At 38.4% G+C, this 22,779-nt stretch overlaps 1 protein-coding gene across 2 annotated transcripts in view; it reads right to left on the bottom strand.

Annotated features, from left to right (window-relative positions):
- TDRP (testis development related protein) overlaps positions 1-21,934 on the bottom strand; it is a 55,919-nt gene extending 33,985 nt beyond the window's left edge. The window contains exons 1-2 of one of the 2 annotated variants that reach the window (XM_027840241.1): positions 21,872-21,934; positions 20,920-21,145 (exon numbers count right to left, since the gene is read on the bottom strand). In XM_027840241.1, the coding sequence (XP_027696042.1) occupies positions 20,920-21,027 (108 nt within the window). In that variant the 5' untranslated portion in view covers positions 21,028-21,145; positions 21,872-21,934. Of the gene's footprint in view, positions 1-20,919; positions 21,146-21,656; positions 21,780-21,871 lie in introns of those variants that run through there. The other variant, XM_027840242.1, reaches the window with a different exon arrangement.
- Positions 21,935-22,779: the final 845 nt, after the last annotated feature.

Genomic DNA, 22,779 nt, shown 5'->3' with positions numbered 1-22,779 from the left:
GTTAAAATTCCCTTTATGTTTACTAGTGTTTGACCTGTGGCAAATTATTTTACCTCCTTGTCTGTTTCCTCATCTGTAAAATGAAGGGGTTGAACAAGATAGCCACTGAGATTCCTTCCAATAGTAAAGCTATGATTTTATGACATTACATAGTTTTTCAAAGTACTATACTACTTTATAGAAAATCCTCACTCTAAGTAACTATCTTTTCTAAGTAACTAAACTAAATATTGCAGGAGCAATATTAGTAATACTGACATCCTGGGCAAGAGGTATGATAAAAAAAGTTAAAAGCATTTATTATCCTTTGTTCCATCTTCAATTCACTAAAATTTCCATAAGCCAGACAGTTGTTAATAGTACTTGGCAAATATAAAGCAGCAAAAACTAAATCAGGTGGAATTTCACAAGGAAAAAATAGCTAATAGACCGAAGGGCACAGAGAGAACGGTACAGGAAATGTGGCCTTGGCTGGCAAGGAAAAAAAGATTCAAGAACTTTAATTTTTTATGAACACTGAAACTTTTTCCCACAAGCAGTCTATCACTAAATAGCTGTGTGACCCTGGGCAAATTACTTCATTTCTTTGAGTCTCAGTTTCATCATCTATAAAGTAAGTGAACTTGGATGACCAAGATTCTTTCCTGCTCTATGATTTATGACTATTCTAAACTTACACAGATATGGAAAATATTACGTCTATATAATTTTAAGATAAATAGCTGGAAAAGGATTTGTCTTTAAAGTTATCAATTAAATTAACTAAGGTTGTTTTTAAACTCATTGACTAAATGAACTGGGTCCTCTATTTTAATAGCTTTAATAATTTATTTTATAATAATGAGGAAAAAAGTTTGATTTGCAGTTCAGTCTTCCTCTTGTAATTAAGTGATGGCAAATAAACTTTTCAACTGCACCTGTATATCATGTAACTTTTGGTAGGTTTCAAAGAAATAAACTTCAATCCACCACCTTGATGATGGCATATATTGTTCACAACATTTGCCAAGAACATCCTACCACATACTCATTCTGGTTTTGAACAGGCATCACTTTGGGATATTGACTAGGGGCCACAGTTGACAAAACCTTTAATTTTATCTTCCCTATTTCTCAGTCTAGACATTTCTCAATGTTCAACAGGATAAAGCTTCTGTTCTTTAAATAACAACCTGGGGGAAAAAGTTAATTTTCAATATACATTAGACTCAAGGATGCCAAGGAAGATTACTAAAACTAATCTGTTCATGGCTTAACATTTATTTCCAGATCCTGATTTTAAAATTCAAATCATTTCACTGTTGTCTTTTTAAAAAGGAAATCTTCCACTTGAAGCATTTTTTAAAATTATACTTTTTCATTCATTCCATTTAAAGTTTGGTTTAGATGTAACTTAACAGACTAATTTGCCCAAATAAGTTTTCATTGTTTGGAATAAGGATTTAGCATACAGTATAATTTTCGTTTATAAAGTTACTCAGTTGGCACAAGTAACTGTCCTTTGAATACATTATTTTGGGTATCTAGGTAATAGAAATAAAAAAACTTATTAAAAAATGCCTATTCTTAGTAAAAGTACCTAAAGTAACCTAGCCATAACATACCTTAGGAACTCACAAATGTTCTTTTGTTTAAACAAGCTTGTAAATGATAAAAAGGACTAATTTAACAGGTGCATTAAATGTTCCTTATAAATCCATGCATACCTCCCTCTGCAATTTTAAGTACTAAATAAAAATTTTTTAAATTGAGTTTCATTATGCAGACTCTCCTACAAAACCCAGATAACCAAGGGAAGGAAGCAGGGTAGAGATGATAAAAAACACCATGACTTTTGGGAAAGTATTTTTATCTTGAGTCTCAAGAGTTTAAGTAGAGGCAGCTAGGTGGCGCAGTGGATAGAACTCTGGCCTTGGAGTCAGTAGGACCTGAGTTCAAATCCAGCCTCAGACACTTGACACTTACTAGGTATGTGACCCTGGGCAAGTCACTTAAACCCGATTGCCTCACCATAAAGCAATAAAAAAAAAAAAGAATTTAAGTAAATTCAAGTTTCTCAATACATCAACCCTCACTGGTTACTGATGAGTTAGAATTTGATTATTGGTAAATATTGCTTAAAATATCAAGAGCTAACATTTTGAAAGCAATATGGAATCACTCAAGTAAAGTAGGTCACTGATAAAAAGTATCCATATATACCAAAATATTTATAGTATCACTTTTTTATGGTAGACAAACAAGTAATCAATAAACATTTATTAAATTCCTGCTATGTGCCAGGTACTGTGCTAAGCATTGATATACAAAAAGAGGCAAAAGAGAGTCAGTCCCCTATCCTTAAGGAGTATAAAATACAGCAAGCTATATTATAGGATAAATAGAAAATAATTAACAGAAGGAAAGCATTAGAAGTAATACAAGTTGGGAAAGCCTTCCTGTAAAAGATGGGTTTTAGTTGATACTTAAAGTAAGCCAAGGAAGCCAGTAGGCATAATTGAATAGAAAGAATATTACAAGAATAGAGGATAGTCAGAGAAAATACCTGAGCCTGGAGATTATAGCAAGGAGCCAGTGTCACTGGATAGAGGAGTACATGGCAGGGAGTTAAGAGATGTACGAAGACTGAATAAGGTAGGAGGAGGTCAGGTTATGAAGGGCTTTGAATACCAAAATGAACATTTTGTATTTGATTCTGGAGGCAATAGGAAACCAATGAAGTTTACTGAGTAGTGCAGTGACATGGTCGAATTTGTGCTTTAAGAAAATCACTTTGATAACTAAATGGAGGATAGATTGGAGTAGGGAGAGCCTTTTCGCAGGCTGACCCACCAGCGGGCAATTGCAATAATCAAGATGTAAAGTGATGACAGCCTGAACTGGAGTGGTAGCAGTGTCAGAGGAGAGAAGGGGCAATGTAAGAAAGATGTTGCAGAGGTGAAATGGACAGGCTTTAGCAACAGATTGAGTGTGTGTGTGTGTGTGTGTGTGTGTGTGTGTGCATGCGCGCACATGCTTGCGCATGCAGTGGGAGGGGCGGTTAGAAATAGTGAGGAATTGAGGATAATTTCTAAGTTCTGAGCCTGTCTGACTGGAAGGATGATGTTGTCCTCTAATATAAGATGTCTACTGGACATCCAGTTTGAGATGTCTGAAAGGTAGCCAAAACCTGGAAACAAAGTTGATGTCCCTTCAACTGGGAAATGACTAAACAAATTATAGTATATGAATGAAATTTAATGCTATTGTAAAGTGAGAAACATAAAGAATATAAGAAAGACTTAGTTGAACCAACGTATATAAAGTTAAGCAGTGCCAAGGAAATAATATACACAATGACTACAATAGAAATTAAAAGAACAACGATCATTAAACAATGGGAAACAAATGTTGCAAAATTATAAAGGACAAGCATGATCCCAAAGACCATATGTTTATATGAGAAGAAAACTCCCTCACTCCTTTGCAAAAATGGGAGGTCCATTAATGGGGGCCATTAAATATGAACTAAAAGTTTTCTTCAATGTAATGATCAGTTTTACTGATTTTTTTTCCCCCTTTTTTCTTAACTCTCTATGAGATGGCTTTCTGGAAGGGGGTAAATGAAAGAAAACAGAGGACATGTAGGAGATATAAAGACAATAATAAATAAAAATCTATTTTAAAAAACATCATGTATTTAGTAAGGTTCAGTCAAATGCTTATCATTAACATAGTAAAAAATCCAAAATCTTCAAACCAACTTAGCCCTGGATCCACTAATAATTAGCTATATACAGCTGGGCAGATAATTTAATCTCTCTAGACTAGGCCCCTCAGTTTCTCATGTGTACTATGAGGAGATTGGGCCAAACCATCTAAAATTCCTTCTAGTGATAAAATTGTATGTTTTACAAACCTTACATAGTGGTTAAAAGAAATTAACGGATTTTTCTTATATATTTTATAACATAATTTTAAAAGTTTCTTGGGTTTTGATAACCAAAAATTAAAACTTATTTTAAAAGATATGAAGATACTGTTTCTCACAGAAACACCAAACAATAAGAGTATTTTTATAACGAGACATATTCAAATGACCAAATAAAAAGTCCCTATTAAGGAAAAGAGCTGAAAATGTGAGTCTAGTACTACCTCTAGTTCACCATTTAAACACCAAGCTGACAAACAATTCCTTCCATTCTTTCTATATTCTCCCACTTAGTGAGAACATCAACTCCCATGCATGAGTCTGGAGACAACTCTAAAATCTAGATACAATCTCGATTTTTCTCCCAAGCTACAGGAATGCACATCTCCAAACAACTAAGGAGTAAAAGTACTGGAAGTTATGGTGAGGAGAAAGAACAGGGTTTAGAGATGCAAGACAGAAAAACTGGAATGACCACAGATTATGATTAGATAAAGAAATTTCAGAGTTTATATAAGTGAATATGGAACACTTGTTGGTGAGTATGACCATCTTTGTGTAACTGGTCAGATGAAGGAATAAGTTATGGGAAATGAGTAAACTGAAGACCTGGAAGGTGAAAATGTAACAATATGTATATCGAAGTCCTCTAGGGCAGGAGCTGGGGAGTAGAGAAAGACTTTGAGCCATGCACTGAAATGACTGAAGGAAGGAAAGTGTCTTGGAAGTCTATAGATAGCAGAATCTTGACTGCTTAATAAATATGGACTGAATTAACACCAAAGAAAGAAAGATTACTGAGCAATGGTAGGAGAGAGAGGGAACCTGAAAGTGGCAATGGGGAGCAAGGAGTATTCCAAATATCCAACTACAGGAGTAAAAAGGCATGAGTCAAATTGCTGACTAGGGTAGCCAGGAAAGTTGTATCATCAGAAGGGAACTAGATCCTCCACTACAAAATGTTTACCTTGAATTTATCTGTAGACTTAATTATGGATTTGTTATCCTCCCCAAAAGAACAAAAGCTCTTTGAGGGAGAGATGGTTTCATTTTTGTCTTTGTATTCTCAGTATCTACCATATAGAAGGTGCTTAAAAAATGTTTGTTGATTGATTGACTGTCTTATCTCCACTGAACTTGGAATTTTTCCTTTAGTCACAGAAGGGACTCATGCACTCACAAAAACAAAAGATCTCTTCATGTTCAAAGAGGCCTAGGTAGGAGATATGAAGAGAAATTCAAGGATTAATCCACCCTCTACAGGATCTATATTTTGACATAGAAATAGTACAGAAATTATTAATTAAATACTAAGATTTCCCCCCCAAAACAAATCTTTCTTAAATAGTGGGTCTTGACACACACACTAGAGAGTTGATAAAAGCTGGGGATGGAGAAAGGCCAAAGTCACAAAATGAAAAGTGGCAAAGCAAGATATAGACAAAGAGAGACTGCCATATAATTACTTTTCAATTTTAAGAAGTTCATTGTAATGCTAGGCTTGGGTGTTTGAATTACAGAATTATAGAATTTCAGATTTGAAGAGACCTCAGAACCCACAAAGTCCAATCTGTACCCGAATAAGAATCCCCATCAAAATGTACCTGAAAAGTTCTCATCCAACCTGTTTGAAGTCGTCCAACACTGAGGGAGAATCCACCATCCTTTTTAGTCAAATTGTTCCATTTTCTGATAACTCTAATTGTGAGGAAATGCTTTCTTACATCACTAAATCTGCTTCTTTGTAATTTCTATCCATTATTTCTTTTGTCCCCTAAAGTTAAAGACATAAAGTTTAATCCCTACTCTGAGTTTTCTCTTCTCCAGTGTAAAGATCTTCAGCTTTTTCAACTGGTCATTATATGTGATCTCATGACCCTTCACCATTTTGGCTACCCTTCTTGGAACATTCTAAAGTCTTACCTAAGTGGTATAGTGGACAGTGTGTGCTAGGCCTGAAGTCAGGAAGACTTGAATTCAAACACAACCTCAGACATTTACTAGTTGTGTAATTCTGGGAAAATCACTTAGCCTCAGCCTCAGTTTCTTCACCTGTATAACAAGGATAATAGCACCCCCAAAGTTGTTGTGAGAATAAAATGAAGTATCTCTGAAGCACTTTGCAAAGTTTAAAGTAATATACAATGCTAGACGGTGGCAGTGGTAGCAGTGGTAGTAGTAGTACAAGTAGCAGAAATAGCAGTATTTCCAGTGTTCTTTCTAAACTGTTGCACTCAGAAATGAACACAACAATTGAGATATGGTCTACTAGGGGTGGGGAACCTGTGGCCTCGAGGCCACATGTGGCCCTCTAGGTCTTTGGGTGCGACCTTTTGACTGAGTCCAAGTTCTACAGAACAAATCCTTTTATTAAGGGGATTTGTTCTGTGAAGTTTGGATTCAGTCAAAGGGCTACACTTGAGGACTTAGAGGGCAACATGTGGCCTCGAGGCTGCAGGTTCCCCACTCCTGAACCAGAGCAGAATAGAATGGGACTATCACTTCAGGACACAATGCTCCTCTTAAAGCAGTCTAAGAGTGCTATATCACAGAGTTGACTACTTATATTATGCTTGCAATCCTTAAAACATTTAGGTCTTTTTTAGATCAACCATAGCTTAGCTATAACCTCCACTATCTTGTACTCATGAAGCTAATATGGAGAACCAAAGTACTTCTAGTCATTTCAGAAACAGTATGCCCTTAAAAGCATAGGCTTGTGTTCAATAAATACTTGTTAACATGAAGTAGTAGCAGTGGCTATATCACTCAGGCTCTTGAACTAGTTAGGTTCTTCTGGCAAAGTGCTAGATGAAAGCCGAGGAGGGACATACTCAGTAGCTTCTAGGTGCCTGGTCCCTTTCGTGAAGGCTGCTCTGATCTCGTTTTTCCCTTTTCTTTGGCAATTAGATGCCACAGTGGATGTAGCACTAGGCTGGGAGACTGAAAGATTCAGCTCATATCTTTTCTCAGACATTTACTAACTGTGGCTCTGGGCAAGTCACTTAACCTCTCTGGATCTCAGTTTCTTTATCTAAAATAGGAAAAGGGGCAGAGCGTTGGATTTGATGACCTCTACAGTCCCTTCCCCTCTAAACCTACAGCTCTGTCATCTCTCTACATTACATTTCTTCCTATTATCTCTTCAGTCTGTCTTCCTTTCTATTATAGACATTACATACATGACACATTTTCCATTATTTCTGTGGAGTAAGAGGCAGGGATCTTCTGATTAATTCTGTTTTCTAAGAACTGTTTATTAGTTCAGATGTAAGACATAGGTATGAAGGAAAAAGTGCATAGAAAAGAAACTTAAGAAATCAGAGAAGACTAAGACAAAAAAAAGTTGAATGAAGGTACATGAGACAAGAAGAAACAAAGAGAGCACAAAATATGTAAGCAAAGGAGGTCATCAGGGACAAATGATTTGGTTGTTTTTTTTGGTTCTGTTGTCAGCAACTACTGTATGTCCACCATCTTAGTTCAGTTCACCTCTCAACAGCGACTACTAGAATAGTGCTATAAATGAGCTCCCTGACTTCAATGCCCCCCAATTCAATCCATACTATGTGCCAATGCCAGAATAATATTCCTAATACATAACTCTGGTCGTGTCATTTATTTGATCAAAAATCTTCAAGTGGATACCTACTGTCTACTGCTAGTCTAAACTCATTAATTTAGAGCCCTCCATAATCTGGCCCCAACTGACCTAATTTACATCACTTTCTTTCACTAACTCTGTTGCTCCAAACAAACTTAACATTTCCCAAATCAGCCTGCCCTTTCCTGCTTCCTTGACTTTAAAGAAGGTACCCTTTCCTATCCTCTCCTATTAAAATTTGTCCAGGTCTAGCTCAGACGCCAAGTTATATTTCCTTCCTCAGAGCTCTCATAGGACTTAGTATCCTTCCTATATACTTATGTTCTGATTAAAGCTATTTATTCATTTCCCCAACAAGACAGTAATATCTTTTATGAATTTTACTCATTTTCACATTCTTCCAGCAAGTCTAAAGTAGAAACAATGAAGAATTTGTACTAGATGATTTCTATGGTTCTTTTCCAGCTCTAAATGCTATGATATAATCAATTTTCTTAGACTAAGGAATAAGAACCAACTGAGTGATAAAAGCAGTCAAATGCTGTGTGTTCAGTGAAAAGAAAGAGCATTGTGGCCTGAAATGACCAAGGAAGGATCAAGCAGACTAGCTGACTTACCTTAGGATCACAGATTTGGAGCTGGAAAGATCACTGAGGTCATCAAGTCCAATGGTTTCATTTTACAAATGTGGAAGCTGAGACCCACAGATATCAAGTGACTTGCCCGGGATTACAAAGCTAATAACTGGAGTGGGATTCAAACTTAGGCTTTCCCAACTCCAAGTCAAACATTATCCACAGTGGGTCAAGAATGGATATGAGCTGGATTACAAAAAAAAGTAACAAAATTCTAGGCAGGGGTAAAGGCCTAAAAAAAAGTGGTGAATTAGGAATTTAATTCAACTGACATTTATTAATTACTTACTATATGCAGACAACACTGTAATATATTTAGTGCTAGGCAGCAGGAATAGTACAAAGTTTACATAAGATTAAGTACCTGGGAGCGCATAGGGGACTAATTGGAGGAGGATAAAAAGATAGACTGGAACCAGACTGTGGAGAAATTTGAATGTTAGGCAACATGGTTTCTAAGCAGGTAACATAATCAAAGTAGCATTTTAGGAGCATTATGTGGAGGCTCCACATAGCTGCAAGTTAATTTTCCTAAAGTTCAAGTCTGAACATGTCACATTCCTACTCAATAAACTCCAGTGCAGTAGCTCCTTCTTGCCTTTGGATCAAGTACATACTTTTCAGTTTGGTGTTTGATGTCCTTTATAACCTGGCTCCAACCTACCTTTCTAGTCTTACATATTCCTCCCCTTCATATACCCTGCAGTCTAGCCAAATTGGTTCTTCACACTGAGTACACACTTCACCTACTGTCTCCACATCTTTGCACTGGCTATTTTTCCCCATGCTTACGATGCACTTCTTCCTCACTTGTACTCTAAGAATCCTTCACTTCCTGCAAAGCTCAGTCAAGTGTCAGCTACATAAAGCCTTTCCTGATCCCCATATCAGTCAAAAAATTACCTTGAGTTTATTTCATTTATACTAATCTTCTCAATAGAATGTAAGTTCCTTGAAGACAGGAGCTATTTTCATTTTCTAAATTCTATAATTCTACAAGCCTCTTTCCTCACTCTCTTATCTCTATCACTTATCAAGTAGACAATGCGATTCTGTTCTGTCACCCCAATAAAACTCTGGGAATAGGTGAGAAAATAAAATATGATTAAAAAAACTCCTACCGAATATGCTTTCTATAAACATTTTTATAACAATACTTAGGAATATGTCATTTAATGTAATTCTCTCCACCTTCCTTCTCCAGAGGAAGAAGTGGCCCTCTTCTGTGCATGGGCTAACTAACCCCTTTGACCCATATGACGTTGAATCAGCACTTTTTGAACCTTGCTCCCAACAGGACTAAGCACAGTTCTCCCCATCAAAAAAAAAAGGGGGGGGGGGCGAGGGATGAGAGGGAGCAAATGAGGGATGGCTGGGTTCCAGCATGTGCTATGTTCCAAGCCATCCCTCAGACTATGGCCACAAATGGCAGGGGTAGCTGAAGGTAGGGAGCATACTATGCCTTAAGTTCTCATTAATTTAGCACCAGAGCAGTGACTGAGAAAACCCTAGCCAAGGCACCAGGGCCCCTATCCAAATGGAGAGTGTTCTATTACCACCCCCTTCATATACTCTATTCTATAAAAATCATTCCAAATTTTTTATTTCTACATGTAAGCTTTCTTCTGAGGCTACATTTTCAAAGGCCTGATGAACATCTCCAACTCAATCACCTAGATGTACTACAGACACCTCAAATTCAACATGCCCAAAGCCAAACATCATCTTTAGCCTTAAACTCAGTTCCTCCGTTTAATTACCCTATCTCTATCAGTGGTATCACCACTCTCCAAGCCATTCAAGCATTCCCTGTTATCTTTGATTCATTGATCTCACCTCTGACATCTAGACAGTTGCCATACCCTATAGATTCTATCTCCAAAATGTCTCAACTGTTACCTTCTTTTCATTCTCAATGTCACTACAATAATTCAGGCCCTTACTACTCTTTATCAGCACTATTCCAATAGGCCTTTTCACCTCCAGGCTCCAGGCCTCTCCTTTTCATTCTATACCTTGTTGCCAATTTAATCTTCTTAATGCAGCATTCCAATCATGTCATTACACTACTGAAAAAAATTTCAATGGCTCCCTATTTGAATGACGTATGAAAACCTTGGCCTGGCATTCAAAATCTTATATAATCAATCAAAAAAGTACCTATTAGGCCCTGTGCTATGCAATGGGGATACAAATACAACAAATAAAACAATCCCTACTAGCAAGGAGTTTACATTCTGACAGGGGAAACGAGTGCAAAGGGAAATATAAATAAAATATATGTACAGTGAGTAAGTACAAAGTAGTTTGAGAGAGAGAACGTGTAAGTTGCTTCTTAAAGGGAAAGAGGGATTTAATAAAGCAGAAGTGGCAAGGGAGTACATTCTAGGCATGGGGGATGGTCAAAGCAAAAGCACACAAGATGGAGTGTTATGTGTGAGTCACAGAGGTCATTTTGTCTGGAATGCAGAGTGAGCGCAGGGAAATAATATGCAATGAGCCTGGAAACCAGCAGGCACTTAATAAATGTTTGTTGACTGACTGGAAAGTTATGTTAGCACAAGTTTGTAAAGGTCTTTAAAAGCTAAACATAAGAGTTTCTATTTGATCCTAGAGGCAATTGGAAGCCTTTAGAATTTACTGAGTAAAGGAATGACATGGTCAGATTGCACTAAAGGAGAGAATAAAATAGGGACACCAAGTGAGAAGCCACTGCAATAACCAAAGAAAAAGGAGATAAAGGCCTGAGGTAAGGTGGTAACAATATGAGTACAGATGGGGTGTGATGTGAGAGATGTTGTGCCAACAGAAACAGCAAGCTTGGGCAACTGATTGTTGTGGGGTAAGGGAGTGAGGAGTACAGAACAGAGACAAAGTTATGAACCCAGGAGACTGAAAAAATGGTAGCTGCCTTTGACAGACATAGGAAAGTCTGGAAGAGGAGGAGGTTTGAGGGTAAAGTTCTGTTTGGGACATGATAAGTTTGAATTGTCCAATAAGCAATTGGGTGTGAAGCTTAGGGGAGAAACTGGGACTGGAGATACCTATTTATCTATCTATCGATATAGAGGAAGATGTGTATATTATCTATATATACGTATTTCTATGAGGACACAAAAATATTTAAAGATATAGATGTGAGTCATCAGAATAGAGATGACATTAACCATAGGAGTTAATGAGAGAGTATAGGGAGAGAACAGTAAGAGGACTTCACTCACATTTAAGGGACTTAAATGAAAATGAACCAGCAAAGCAAACTGAGAAGGAGCAAGTGAAACTAGGAGTATTGTCACAAAAACTCACAGTAGAGAGTTTACAGAAAGAGATGGTGGTAAAGAGCAGATAAATCAAGAAGGATGAGAACTTTAAAAAGATCATCAAATTTTGCAATTAAGAGATCACTGTAACTTTGAAGAGAGCAGTTCCAGTTAAGTGATGAGATTAGAAACCAGACTGCAAAGGATTAAGAAATAAGTGAAAGAGGATTTGGAGGTAGTTTCTTCTAGCAATGTGGCTAAGAAATGCAGAGTAGACAGAGGATTTAATGTGTGCTTTTGCTAAGGATGGAGGAGATTAGATCATATTTGAAGTGCATAAAGAAGTAGTAGATGGGGATAAGGAGACAGAGCTGAGGAAAAGAGAGGGAGGGAGGAAGAATGACTGAGATTGCAATCTACTAAAGAGAACAGGAGGGGATGGGATTAAGGGCCTTACAGGGATTATCCTTGGCAAGGAGAAAAGCTTTCTCATTGTCAGAGGCTAAGGGAAAGGAGGACAGTCAGTGATGATGTTAAAGGGTTTTGAGATTAAAAAGAAGAGGAAGCTCACTTCAAATAACCTCAATTTTCCTCAACACTGCTAGATCCTCAACTAAGAGAGGAGGCAAACAAAGTATGAATCAAGATTTAGAAAGGTTTTTCTGGGAAGTAAAATAGGGAATTAGGGAGTAATAAAAGGATTGACTTGCTGCAGTGACAATCCAGTTAAAGATGGATAACATGAATTTAGAATGTACCCAGTCAAGGGGCAGCTAGGTGGTGCAATGGATAGAGCACCAGCCCTGGATTCAGGAGGACCCGAGTTCAAATGTGACCGAAGACACATAACACTTACTAGCTGTGTGACCCTGGGCAAGTCACTTGACCCCATTGCCTAGCCAAAAAAGAAAAAAAAAATGTACCCAGTAAGAAGCTGCATGACTTCCTCTAGCTCCTGTTAGGAGCATAAATAGGAGCAGAGGGACATGGATGAAGGGAGTAATATAGGACTGAGGTTTGGTGAGTGGTGATAGGACACCACTAGGGATTCAAAGGGGGGTAGGGATTCAAAAGTAGTAGATGGTATAGAATTGAATTGGCTAACTATATATTAGTATATATATATAAATATATATTAATATTATATATTATTAGTAATATATTAATATATTATATATATTAGTATATTAGTGAGGGGAGGAAGTGAAGCCAGAGCAAAGGTAATGGCCCAAGAAAGTACCTCAGGGTAGAAGAATTGGCAGTTTCAATAAGAGTGAAAAATAGAGTTAGAAGGCCTAGGAAGAGAAGAAATGACATGAGATTACAATCCAACAGAGAAATTTAAGAATTTTAAATTAGAGAAATGGAACACACTTTTGGGTAATGGTAAGATCCATTGTGTGACAATCCCTGTGAGGTGGAATGGAATAAATGTCATGGGATTTAAAGAGAACGAGGAATTGGAAGGTTTAGCAGTTAGAGGGACAATCAACATGAATGATGAAGCCCCCTAGTATATGATCAGGAATTGAGCAGAGGGAGATGAGTCAGAGGCTAAAGTTCCTGAGAAAAAGGACGACCTGGGGACTCCATACAACAGCCACCATACTCTGATATAGGTGGTAAATTTTGATTCTGTGAACTTCAAAGAAAGAATGGTTGCTAAGTGATGATAATAAAGGACGAGTACGGAAGTGGCAGAGGGGGATGTAAGTATTCTGAATCCCCCTTCAAAACCAATGTCAAGAGGTGTGGACATAGACAAAGGTACAGCCAGCGGTAAAGATGAGAGTTAGAGATATAGCATGGTCAGGGGCAAACCAGGCCTCAGTGAAGGTAAACAGAAGGAAGTTGAAAGAAAGGCCTAGACACAGACACATTACTCTTTTTTTTTTTTACACATATGAAATGTAAAACACTTCCTCACACATATCTCATACTTCCCTAACCACAACATATTATTCCAAAAATTTTTGCTGACATCATTCTGTACACCTAGAAAATCTCTCCCTCCATCTCCATCTATTGAAAGTCAATTCAAGAAACATTTAATAAGCATTTTCCATGTGCCAGGCATTGTACTAAGTGCTGGTAAAAGAAATACAAGCAAAAGAAAGCCAACCCCGACCTCAGGAAGGTTACATTTTAATAAGAGAAGACAACACATAAAAAAGAAGCTGGCGGGGGTGGGAAGGGGGAGTGGAGGGGGTGGTCCAAAGAGTGAAGAAAGGACCTGAGAGAAGAATGAAGGAATGAACATGGCTAGCCTACATACTCTGCTTAAAATGGAGGTTCCAGGAAGAACTGATCAGTCAAAGAACAGTGATCTTCCAGTTTGAGAAGGTTGCTGTGTATTGATGGGGAAAGAAGTCCAGAAAAGTCAAAAGCAGAGCTCAGAAATCCTACTTATCCCTAAGGTCCAATTCAAATGATAACTCACCCATGAAGCTTTCTTTGTTGATTCCAATCAGAACTGCTCTTTCCTTCCTATGACTCATACAACACTTTGTACCTTACCTCTCTTATGTACTTATTATATACTAATTTTTATTATGTATGGTTATTTGTGTGGTAAGAACCTCAATTTGTCATCTATAAGATGCCCAGTCTACCAGTCATTTAATAAAAGTTTGTTGGATTTTAATAATTACTTTTCTGGTCCTACTATATATGCTCAATGTTCTAGGTACTGTGAAGAACAAAGAAAAAGTATAAATTACGGCAACTGCCCTGAAGGAACTTAAAATATTGCTAGCATGAACTAGATAAACTAGCTCATGATGCTCTGTTAAAACTACCACAAAAAAAAGAAAGAAAGAAAGGAAGGAAGAAAACAAAAAGAGGCTCTATGTCTTCATGAAGGATTTTTTCTAGCAGTTTCTTCCATAAGAGAAACCCAAGTATCCATAATATAAAAAAGGAGACAGTTAAACCAATGAAGGGGAAGAGCCTAACCTGTACTATTCAATAGCTCATCTCCAATTTATCTTCATCTCCACATCTAACCTAAACAAAACTTTAATTCAATGCACAATATTCCTCAGAAAAATCACAGTATACAGCTGGCAGTTTTAATTTGGCAACACCATGGGAAACTTGAACATGCACAGTTTCCATTTAGTAAGAGAAGTCATTTTTATTGAGTTCTTTGCAAGTTCAATGTCTAACAAGGTTAGTACAGTTAGTTTGGAGTTAGTTACATATAATAGGGAAGTTTTGTTTATCTTGTGAATAATATTTATATACTACATATGCTGAATAAGTAAAATTTATATTAAAATCACTTATGAATTTTATCTACAATAACATAACATCCAAAATTTCAGAGCACCCTAGAAAAATTTGTGGCAAAATTGTTTGCCATTGAATATTTTTTCAAAACCACTAATCTAGATATTGATCCCATTAAGGCAACTGAAGAGAAAAAGTAATTTGTCTATATTCCAAAAGACAAACCTGGAGATCTCAATGAATCTTACAGTAGGATGTATAAGTAATATTACACACACATCTATACACATACATATAGAATACACACACATATATGTACTTGGTAGGAACGTGACTCCTTTTCCAATTGAGATGCTCATCCTTCATCCTTCCCCCCAATTAGTAAGAATGTGCAAAATAATACATAATCAGAGACGTAGCTCCTGCATACCCACCCTTCTCCTTTGTAGTCTCCAGAACCCATGGAAAAAAGTAAAACAGGATTACAATGGATAAGAATATGTAAAATTTTCAAAATTGACAATGAAGTGTCTGTTAGGGATAGCTATCTCATATAATAAAACCTTATTAGTTCATACTAATTGGGATAAGACCAATCTACATTGCATAATATTTTTGAAAGAATTCATTTTTTTTTTAAATTTCAAGACCACATAGTAACACTTAAAAAGGTATTTATTTCCTCACAGAAGTCTTGCCAGATAAGCTTCACTATCTGGATAACTTATAATTAGCAACCATTTATACAAATAATAAAGTTATTTAAATTCTCTAAAATAGTTTATTCGCCAAATTTTAGGACTAGAATGGATCTTAGATTGGGCAGCGAGGTGGAGCAATGGAGAGAGTGCTGGGCCTGAAATCTCGAAGACTCATCTTCTTGAGTTTAAATCTGGCCTCAGACACTTACTAGCTGCTTGACCCTGGGCAAGTCACTTAACCCTGTTTGCCTCAGTTTCCTCATCTGTAAAATGAGCTGGAGAAGGAAACAGCAAACTATTCCAGTATCTTTGCCAAAAAAAACCTCAAACAAGCTCACAAACTGTTGGACATAACGGAAAATGACTGAACAACAACAGGGACCTTAGAGATCCTCCAGTCTAAAAACTCATTTTACTAATGAGGACACTTAAGTAAGTACAGGAAGTTAGGTGAAGCCACATAGCTAATGTACCAAAGCTAGGACTAAAACACAGGTATTAATTCAAATAGTATATCTTCCAGAATCTTGTTTACAAGATTCAAGTTTACAAGATTAATTTTGTTAACAAAACTATTCTTCCTCTACAGTTTCAAGGCAAATTTCAGCCCATCTGAGGTTGTGCTATCACAAGACTCTAACTCAACAGATTCTGAATTATAGTTTTACTATCCTGTGGTTTTCTTCAGTGCCAATTAACAAACACTTGAAATATCACATTCCCCCTCCTTCCAATATCTTTAGGGCATATTTTAGAGTCTTTTTAAAAAGTGCTTTGCTTTTCAATATGACAACTTTTCATAAAATGTTTTCCTAAAGATTAATTTTAAATACTCACAAGCATAAGTTAATTGATAGTGATCATGTCACTGTATTGCTTTCTTCAAGATCAAAATATAATTTTAAAAAAATCAAAGGACAGTGATTCAAATTAAAAGATCTAGATGCCTACTAAAGTGTCCTGAAACTGATTCCTTTCAATTTATATATGCTGTTTTCCAATCCTCAACCCCTTGCAACCATTTTATCACAGATTTTAGCAGTTCCTATTAAACAATTTAAAATTTTTAAAGCTTTACATATCACACTCATTTCTGTTCAACACTAAACCACTTTCTTGCTTTATAAAATAACCAAGTAAATGATGTCATCCTTGAAAAATCAATTCAGTTAGGTACAAAATAGATTTCATTTCAAACTACATGCATTTCTAGCACAGAAATCTGTTTAATATCTTACTAATTAAACTACTTAGTAGTGAAAAGTAGTTATAATGAACTCTTTGAAAATTAAGTAAAAACAGTAAGTTAATAGTTTTAATAAGACACTGGAGAACCTGTCATATTATAACAGATTATTTCAGTCCTGCTTATGTATAATTCTTTATCAAACTTAAAATAAAATTTTGTGGGCAGAGGTTTCATGTTTGAATTGCAATACATTGTTAAGTTCAATACTTAAAGAATCTGGTGTTGTGATAAAGATTTAGACTTTTGGAAGAGTTGGCAATACTAAATTTAGTGTATGACTAACCTATCAGAATTAGTAGATAATTTTCCTCCTCATCTCTGTCAGCATAAGAAACATGAAAAGTTTTCCCCACAGCTACTTTGTAGGTACTTTTTAATAATATGACCCAGATATTTCAAATCATTTAAATGAAATCTTAATGTTTTAATAATATAGAGAATACTGACAAGCTCTATTAAAAATTAAAGAATCTTTAAGATGTTGGGAGAAATAGGAAAATGACATGAATTATGACAAAGCTTAGGATTTTCCATTTTGTATTTTGTTTGGTTATTTCAGTTATGTCCAACTCCTTGTGACTCCATTTGGGGTATTCTTGGCAAAGAGACTGGAGTAGTTTGCCATTTCCTTCTCCAGCTCATTTTATAGAAAAGGAACTATAGCAAATAGGGTTAAGTGATTTGCCCAGGGTCAAACAGCTAGTAAGTGTCTGAGGCCATATTTGAACCCAGGAACCACTGTGCCACCTAGCTGCCCTATGAGTTTCCATAATTTATTCAAAATGAAATACTGGGTTTTTTTGGTTCTTGAAAAATACAAGCACAAGATCTAGGGAGACTAACATATCAGTTATCTCCAGAATTTGAGACTGACTTGCCCAAGGTCATACAAGTAATGAACATTAAGAGATAGGATTTGAACCTAAGTCTTCTCTCTTGATTACCAGGATTGCATTTCCTACTGTCTAATGGACATTTCTAACTTATCCTCTTCTCTTTCTCTTCTATGTTATTTGATTTATTTACTTATTTTGAGTTTTCAACATTCACTTCCATAAGATTCTGAGTTCTAAATTTTCTCCCCCTCCCCAAGACAGCGTGCAATCTGATTTACTATATTATTTCATTTGGTGATTTCATCGGCTCACAAGGATTCGGCTGTTATCTGTACACACATTCCCAAACTTATTCCTAACAATAACCTCTTTCCTGACCTCTCACATCTCACAGAGAGTCTCACATCTTTATTAAACATTTCAAACTGGATATACTGTAGACATCTCAAACTCAACATATCAAAAACTTAATTTTATCCAGTCCCTCCCAATCCCGGCAAAAATCCTTGCCTCTTCCTCTTTTATTACTATCAAAGCAACCACCACTCCCCCTAAGTTCATGTATATTACACTTATTTCTCTTCTCTGATACTGCAACCACTCCCAGTGCAGGATCTTATCACCTCAAGCCTGAACTACTGCAATAGCCTTCTGGTTGATCTCCATGTCTTTCCCCATACCAGTTCATTCTCCACTTAGCTGTCAAATTGATCTTCAAACATGGATCTGAGCATATCACCTCACTACTCAATCAATGCCTGTGGCTCCCCATTGCCTCCAAGAACAAATGTAAAAAATCTTGTTTAGCTTTTTAAACCTTCATAAGCTTGCACCTTTCTACCTTTTCAGTCTTCTTACACCTTACTCCCCCACAAAATTTGGCCTCTTTGCTGTTCCTCCTAGAACAAGAAATTCCATCTTCCCACTATGCATTTTCACTGGCTATCCCTCAGGCTTAGAATTCTCTCTTTCCTCATCTATGTCTTCATATCCCTTCAGGTCCCAGGTAAAATCCTACCTTCTACAAGAAGCCTTTTCCAATTCCCCTTAATGTTAATGCCTACCTCTGCAATTATCTCCAAGGCAGCCTGTCTATATTTTGTTTGTACATAGCTATTTGCATATTGTCTCCGCCATTAGACTATAAACTCTTTGATAGAAAGGACTATTCTTTGCCTTTTTTTGTATCCCCAGTGCCTTACCCCAATGATTGGGACATACAAGGAACTTAATAAATGCTTGTCAATTTGACTCTGACTCAAGAGCCAATGTTCTTCAACTGCTTGCTCTTTATGAGTCTTAAAAAAAAAAAAGAATAAAATCCCACTGGATATTTAACCTAGTTACCTATATATAAAATAGAAGGAATTAATGGAGGAGAAAAAGTGGAAACTATCTGTAAGAAGAACCCATCTGGGAAACTTTCTTAAAAACAGTTTAAGCATGATTTAAATTTTAACATCAGTGCCTTTAGGGTTTTCAGTATACAAATATATACTTTTCCCTCACACAATCAAACACTTATAAAAAAAAGAAATACCAAATATTTATTAAAAGTTAAAATTTACCAAGATCTGTATTTCAATAACTTATTATTCAATAAACATGTGATTATGGTTTTCTATGAGTCAAACTTTTCTGTAACTATTATACTAATATTCAGTGTAAATACAGCATAACAACTAGAACAAAATTTAAGATGAAAACGTTCTCTCAATATCTAATTCAAAGAAATTCATATCAGAGAGTACAGTAAATTTGTCTTGGGAAGGGTAATAAATAATGAAAAAGTAGCCATTCACATTTATATATGGCTTTATAAAGTGCTTCTAATAGCAACCTTGAGGATGAGTACATTTTGAAAATACTAAATGAACATATGGTTAAGGACACAAAGCATAAACTATTAATATCCTTTACCTTTCTTCACCAATTTTTAATAGATGCTACTTACAAAGAAAATAAACATCTAAATCCTGTTAATTCATACTATTAAAATCAGTAGGCTTATATATACTAGTTCTTGCCTGTGGTTCTGATATTCTGACCATTCCAAATTGAGGAAATTAAAGAGGGAAAAATTTGAAACTATGTCCATTTTAGGATTAGATGTCTGTCTGATTATGTTCAGAGCTTAAATATACTGAAAGGAAAAGTAAAAAACATGTAAGGTTTAAAACAACTGACAACTTGAGTATAGTATTTATATTCAGGAAATATTAAAAGAGCCAGAAGAATGCCTCTGGCACTTTAGGTAGATTTTTAACAAATGTACAGGATGAGAATATCTATGCATGCATTTTGATCTGCCCTGGAAGGACAGTTCACAAAAAAAAAAAAATATTTTTTGATAAGAGTTATATTTCTAACTCTATTTCTCCTAATTATAATGAGCTGTGCTAGCATTTCTCTCCATGTTTAAAAAAAAAAACTACTCCTTAAGCTTTCTTTCCTATAGACTACTTTGTTTTGTTCTGGCCTTTTTGGTTCAAACCTGGCTGGACTTGTGATTTCATTGGAATAGGGAACTCCAAATAAGGAAACACTCCCAATCAATGCAGACTTGCAAGGGTTCTACAACTTGTAGTCTTAAGAGAATTGCCTAGGGCATTGAGAGGTTATACGTCTTGCCCCTGGTCAAACAGGCTTATGTGTCATAAATGGAACTTGCCCTGGTTGTCCAGACTCTGGGGCTGGCTCTCTAGTCACTATGCCATGATTCCTCTCATCCTATAGCTTAACTGCATTAAGGTCAATAGGATCTTAGGATTTGGATCTGGAAGGAAATTTAAAGAGATCAACTAGTCAAATACCTTCATTTTATAGAAAAGGAAATTACATTATATAGACTTCCCTGGCAGTGGGGGCTGGTTTAGGCATAACAAGTTAATAGAGGTAGACAAAGCATTCATTAGGCGCTTAAATAAAAACATTATTTTATGTAGTTAGAGTGCCGATGCTGCATGCTGAGCAGCAGTATTACCAGGAACTACAAAGTCATCGGAGAGAGAGGCCCGTCAGGTTTTAAGCTAAATCCTTCTCTTCCCTCCAACCCCCACACACAACCATGTGATAAGCCCCAAAGAGTCAGGTCTCAAACTTAGGAAATTATAGGCTTCAGAAGTAGGGGCCTCAGAATTCATCCGAATCCAAACCCTTAATTTTTACAGATGAGGAAACTGAGGTCTACGGTGGTAAAAAATGACACGTCCAAGGTCAGGCAATTAAACTCCTAGGATCAGGAGATAGGGGTAAGCAGCGGCACACCCGAGGCGCTGGCCAGGACGCGTCCAGGTCCAGGGCTGCGGACCAGCCGGGTCTCGGAGGCGGCGCATTACGTAGAGCCCCAGCTCGGCGACTGCAGGCTACAGCGGGGTGCGGGGGCAGCGTGGGCGCCGGCTCTGCGGCCTGCCCCCGCGCGCTCGGCCCCCCCTTCCACGCACAGACGAGCCCCCGAGGGCTGGGGGTTCGGCCGCTCCCCGCCCCCACATACCTGGGAGGCGGCGGCGGCCGGAGGCGGCGGCGCTGTCCCCTCTGCCCGGCTCTCCTCTTCCTCGGGGGAATCATCCAGAAGCACTTTGCTCTTGTTCAGTTTCCACATGCTACAGTAGGGTTGGGGGCGTCCTCTTCCCCACCCCTCTTTTTTTTTTTAAACTTGCTGGATTTCGGTGGGGGTGACTGGTGGAGGATCTATAAATTTTTTTCCGAGTTTATGATTTCTGTCCCAAGAGAAGGAGAAAAAAAAAAGGAGAAACTAAAGTTGTGAAAACTAAAAGGGGTCAGGGGGCGGGGACGGGAGGGGGCGGCGCCCCTCAGACTCCCCCCCCTCACACTACACCACCCTCCCGGTACTCCCCCGGTCAGCCCCAGTCCCAAATCGGACCCCGACTTGGGTCGGCCTCGAAGGCGAGCTCCCTTCAGCTTGGGAGGGTGGTATCCGCACAGCCCGGGTGGTGGCTCCCCCCATAACCCTCAGTCCCGAGGCTGCCCTCACCTCCCCCCCCCCGGGGCCGACCCCAACTCTGTCCTCCTCAGGCCTGCGGCCGCCTGCGCGCTCTCTCTCAGCCTAGCCTCCCCCCCACCCACCCAAGGCCGCCGGGGTCCCCTCCGTCCCGTCCCCGCAGCCCTCCACCACCGCCCCCCTCCCCAGGCCGCCCTATCCTCCGCCTTCCCTGGCCCCAGGGCCGCCTCAGTGGCTTCTCCTTCGCCCCCCGGGAGCCGTCGTCTCACCAGTGAGTGGCCCCCACCCCCGGCCAGAGCCCAGAGCCGGAGCAGAAGCCAGAGCCACTGGAGCCGCTGCCGCCGGCCGGGGGGCTCGGCCATGTTAGTTTCAAGCGAGCTGCAGCGCGCCGGGTGCCGGGGGAGGGTAAGGGAGGGGAGGGAGGAGGGAGGGGGCAGGGGAGGAGAGGAGCGGCTTCCCAAAGAGAGACGGGCTTTCCGGTTACCACGGCAACCGGTGCCCCGGCCTAGACCAAGAGCGGAGAAGAGGCACAGCAGCTGGCCACTGAGAGGGCGAGCTGCTCGCTGTTCGCGCATACTCGGTGTGAGTTTCTCGCTCCCTTCTTAGGAGGTTCGGTGGTGCAGTGGCCAGAGTGCAGGCTTTGGGAGGAGGTGACCGGAGTACGAATTGTGAATCTGCCCGCGTGAGACCTTGGGCAAGTCCCAAGGACAGCAAGACTGCTGAGTTCTCTTTCAACCCCACAACTATCATGTCCTCTCTGTAGGGGAGCATTGGGAAGAGCAGGCACACAAGGGATCATGAGATGACAAGATAAATTGCAGGAGAGGACCTTGAGAGGTCATCGAACCCCTTCTTTTACAGAGAGGATACCGAAACGTTTGCCCAGGTTTCACATGACTGGTCCCTGTCAAACCCAGGTAACCAGACTTAATTCCCCCATTGAAATATAAAATCCTCAAGGGCAGGGGCCGTATTATTGTTTTTCTTCGTATCCCCAGGGCTTAACACTGTGCCTGGCACGTAGGAAAAAGCTTAATAAATGTTTGTTGACTAACTCACTCCAAATCCACTCTTTGCACACTAAACAGGAAAATAAATTGTAAAAAGGTTAAGGTGAAATAATGGAGGGGCAAGGAAGGTAATGAAAAATGTCCTGGGGCGATTAACGTGTGTTCACAGCTAGAAGGGAAAGTTCCCCAGTATTCCCCAGTAACAATGATCTTGGAATTCACTTCTGTAGTAGGAAGTCTCCAGTGAGTTTTCTTTCATACAGAGGAGTTGTGTCATTTTATACTTAGGTGGAAAACCAAGTTTAGGGGCAAAGGAACTTTCATGTGGCCCTGTATAATTTCATTAGTCAAAACCACAAAGGAGTAATAAAGCCCCTTGAGG

This window comes from Vombatus ursinus, unplaced genomic scaffold, assembly GCF_900497805.2.
Source record: "Vombatus ursinus unplaced genomic scaffold, bare-nosed wombat genome assembly UNPS02014841.1, whole genome shotgun sequence".
Taxonomy (NCBI): Eukaryota; Metazoa; Chordata; class Mammalia; order Diprotodontia; family Vombatidae; genus Vombatus; species Vombatus ursinus.
This window is presented reverse-complemented; position numbering and strand designations above follow the sequence as displayed.